Consider the following 2537-nt stretch of genomic DNA (forward strand, 5'->3'; position numbering starts at 1 on the left):
CAGCAAGACCAAGCCGGCGGAGATGGTGATGGAGGCCTACAGCCACGGGCAGCGCAGCTTCGGGGAGAACTACGTGAGTCGGGGGTCTGAGGGGCTGGGAGAGGGTCAGCAGGGCTGGGAAAGGGCCCCCTGTTGAGGGCGTGGAATCCCAGCATCATTCCAGGTGGAAAAGCCCTCCAAGGTCATGGAGTGCAACCCGTGCCCGATCGCCACGTTGTCACCCAGCCCAGAGCACTGAGTGCCACAGCCAGTCTTTCCTTGGACACCTCCAGGGATGGATGCTCCAACACCTCCCTGGGCAGCCCCTTCCCGTGTTTAATGACCCTTTCTGCGAAGAAATTCCTCCTGGTGGCTCGGGGCGGGCTCGGGGCAGCCCGGTTTAGGTGGCTCTGTGGGTGACAGCATTATTCCCTGGCCCCGTGTTTTTGAGGCTCAGGTTGGCCCCAGGAACACACATCCCAAGGACACCAATCCAATGCCTGCTGTGGGCTTAACGGAATTCTCCTTCATTCTCCCAGGTTCAGGAGCTGCTGGAAAAGGCTTCAGACTCCAGAGTAAGCACACAGTTCCCTTTGTGTTTTCTCTCCATGTATAGCTGTGTCCTAAGAGCTGTTCAGTCAAAGTCCTGGGGTTTGTTAGGGATTTGGTTGGATCCTTATCTTTGCAGATAAATGGTGGGTTATTCTTGGCTCACTGCCTCTGCCCCCTTCCCCCTCCTGCCTTGCTGGCTCCAGAGGAGTCTGGGAATACATGAGCCTTAGTCATGGTTTGTCTACACAGTGCTTTGCCTTTTGTGCTCTCTTTAGGAGAAGCACAGCCCTTGCTGAAAAAGAAACGTTAACACTCAGTTTGGGGAAAATATTATTTAATGACTGTTGCAAAAGAGCTTTGCCTTCGCTGTTCCCATGGACAGCATTCCCTGCAGCCACAGCCCCATCCCTCTCCAGGCTGTGCAGCAACCTCAGCACAACCACAAGCTGAGTCTTTCAGGGTCAACAAACAAAGAAATTGGGCGTCTGGTATTTGGTTGTGGGCAAACTAAGACTGAAGTGTTGTATGGGGGAAGAGGGAATTGCTGTTCCAACCTGAGTGTTCTCTCTGCTTTCAGATTCTGTCGTCTTGTCCAGACATCAAGTGGCATTTTATTGGCCACCTGCAGAAGAACAATGTCAACAAGCTGATCGGTAAATCCTGGTTGATTTTATGTGGGCAATGGTCTTCCAGTGTTCAGATGTGTCAGGGGAGGGTTAGGGTGGAGATGAGGAAAAGGTTCTTCCCCCAGAGGGTGGTCAGGAGCTGCCCAGGCTGCCCAGGGAATGGGCACGGCCCCGAGGCTGCCGGAGCTCCAGGAGTGTCGGGACAGCGCTGCCAGGGATGCCCAGGGTGGGATTGTTGGGGTGTCTGTGCTGGGCCAGGGGTTGGACTCAATCATCCCTGGGAGTCCCTTCCAGCTCAGGATATTCCGTGATTCTCTGAAACAATAACCGTGAACTCACAAATGCCTGCTGTTGGTACAAACAATCCCATGCCAGCAGAGCTCTGTCAGCCTGTGTTTTCTCCCCAGCTGTCCCAAACCTGTTCATGTTGGAAACGGTGGATTCTGTGAAACTGGCAGACAGAGTCAACAGCTCGTGGCAGAAAAAAGGGTCATCCCAGAAGCTGAAGGTCATGGTGCAAGTTAACACCAGTGGGGAGGACAGTAAGTGGCTCTTTGTGACATTTGTCCTGCTGGCTTGACAGGGAACTTGACCAGGACGGGCTGAAAGCATTTCTCTGGCAGACCTGAGCACAGATCTCCCTGGTTTTTTCCAGGCAAGCATGGCCTTCCCCCCGGAGACACCACAGCTGCCGTGGAGCATGTCATCAACAAGTGCCCCAGCCTGGAATTTGTGGGGCTGATGACCATTGGCAGCATCGGGCATGACCTCAGTAAGGGGCCAAATCCTGACTTCCAGGTAAGATTTTCTCAGAGAAAATGTCACTGTGGGCTGGTTTCCTGTTACAGTTTGTCTGTCCCAGTCAAACCAGTCCAAGTCAAGCTGTAGGGAGGTAGGAACACCTTGTGCAGGATAGCACAGAGCCCTCAGTACCAGTGTCAGTGCAGGTGTGAGGCTTCTTTCTGCAGAGTATTTCTCTCATCCCTCCTCTGAAGCTGCAGCCAGGATGTTGGCAGGGCTACCTGTGCAGCAGTTGCTGTCCTGGAGCCCCTGGTCCAGGTGAGAGTTCAGCCTCCTCTGTGTTGTCAGGAAATCTGGGAAATCTCCAGATGCTGTTCCGGTGCTTCTGTGGGAAGTGTGGGAATTGCACATCCCGTGTGAAGGACGCTTCAGGGACGGGCAGGAATCGGGATCTGTGTCACCCTGGAAGGGAGCTGGCGTGGCTGTCCAGGTGTGTGACCCTGTCCTGTCCCCTCGTGCGCTGCAGGTGCTGCTGTCCCTGCGGCAGGAGGTGTGTGAGAAGCTCAATCTGCCCGTGGAGAAGGTGGAGCTGAGCATGGGCATGTCCACGGACTTCCAGCACGCAGTAAGTGCATTCCT

At 54.6% G+C, this 2537-nt stretch overlaps 1 protein-coding gene across 1 annotated transcript in view; it reads left to right on the plus strand.

Annotated features, from left to right (window-relative positions):
* PROSC (proline synthetase cotranscribed homolog (bacterial)) overlaps positions 1 to 2537 on the plus strand; it is a 5755-nt gene that overhangs the window by 1395 nt on the left and 1823 nt on the right. The window contains exons 2-7 of the mRNA XM_008633266.2: positions 4 to 73; positions 519 to 554; positions 1109 to 1184; positions 1565 to 1699; positions 1813 to 1955; positions 2425 to 2523. Coding sequence (XP_008631488.2) covers positions 4 to 73; positions 519 to 554; positions 1109 to 1184; positions 1565 to 1699; positions 1813 to 1955; positions 2425 to 2523 — 559 coding nt within the window. The remainder of the gene's footprint in view (positions 1 to 3; positions 74 to 518; positions 555 to 1108; positions 1185 to 1564; positions 1700 to 1812; positions 1956 to 2424; positions 2524 to 2537) is intronic.

The sequence above is a fragment of the Corvus brachyrhynchos genome, unplaced genomic scaffold, assembly GCF_000691975.1.
Source record: "Corvus brachyrhynchos isolate BGI_N302 unplaced genomic scaffold, ASM69197v1 scaffold150, whole genome shotgun sequence".
Classification (NCBI taxonomy): Eukaryota; Metazoa; Chordata; class Aves; order Passeriformes; family Corvidae; genus Corvus; species Corvus brachyrhynchos.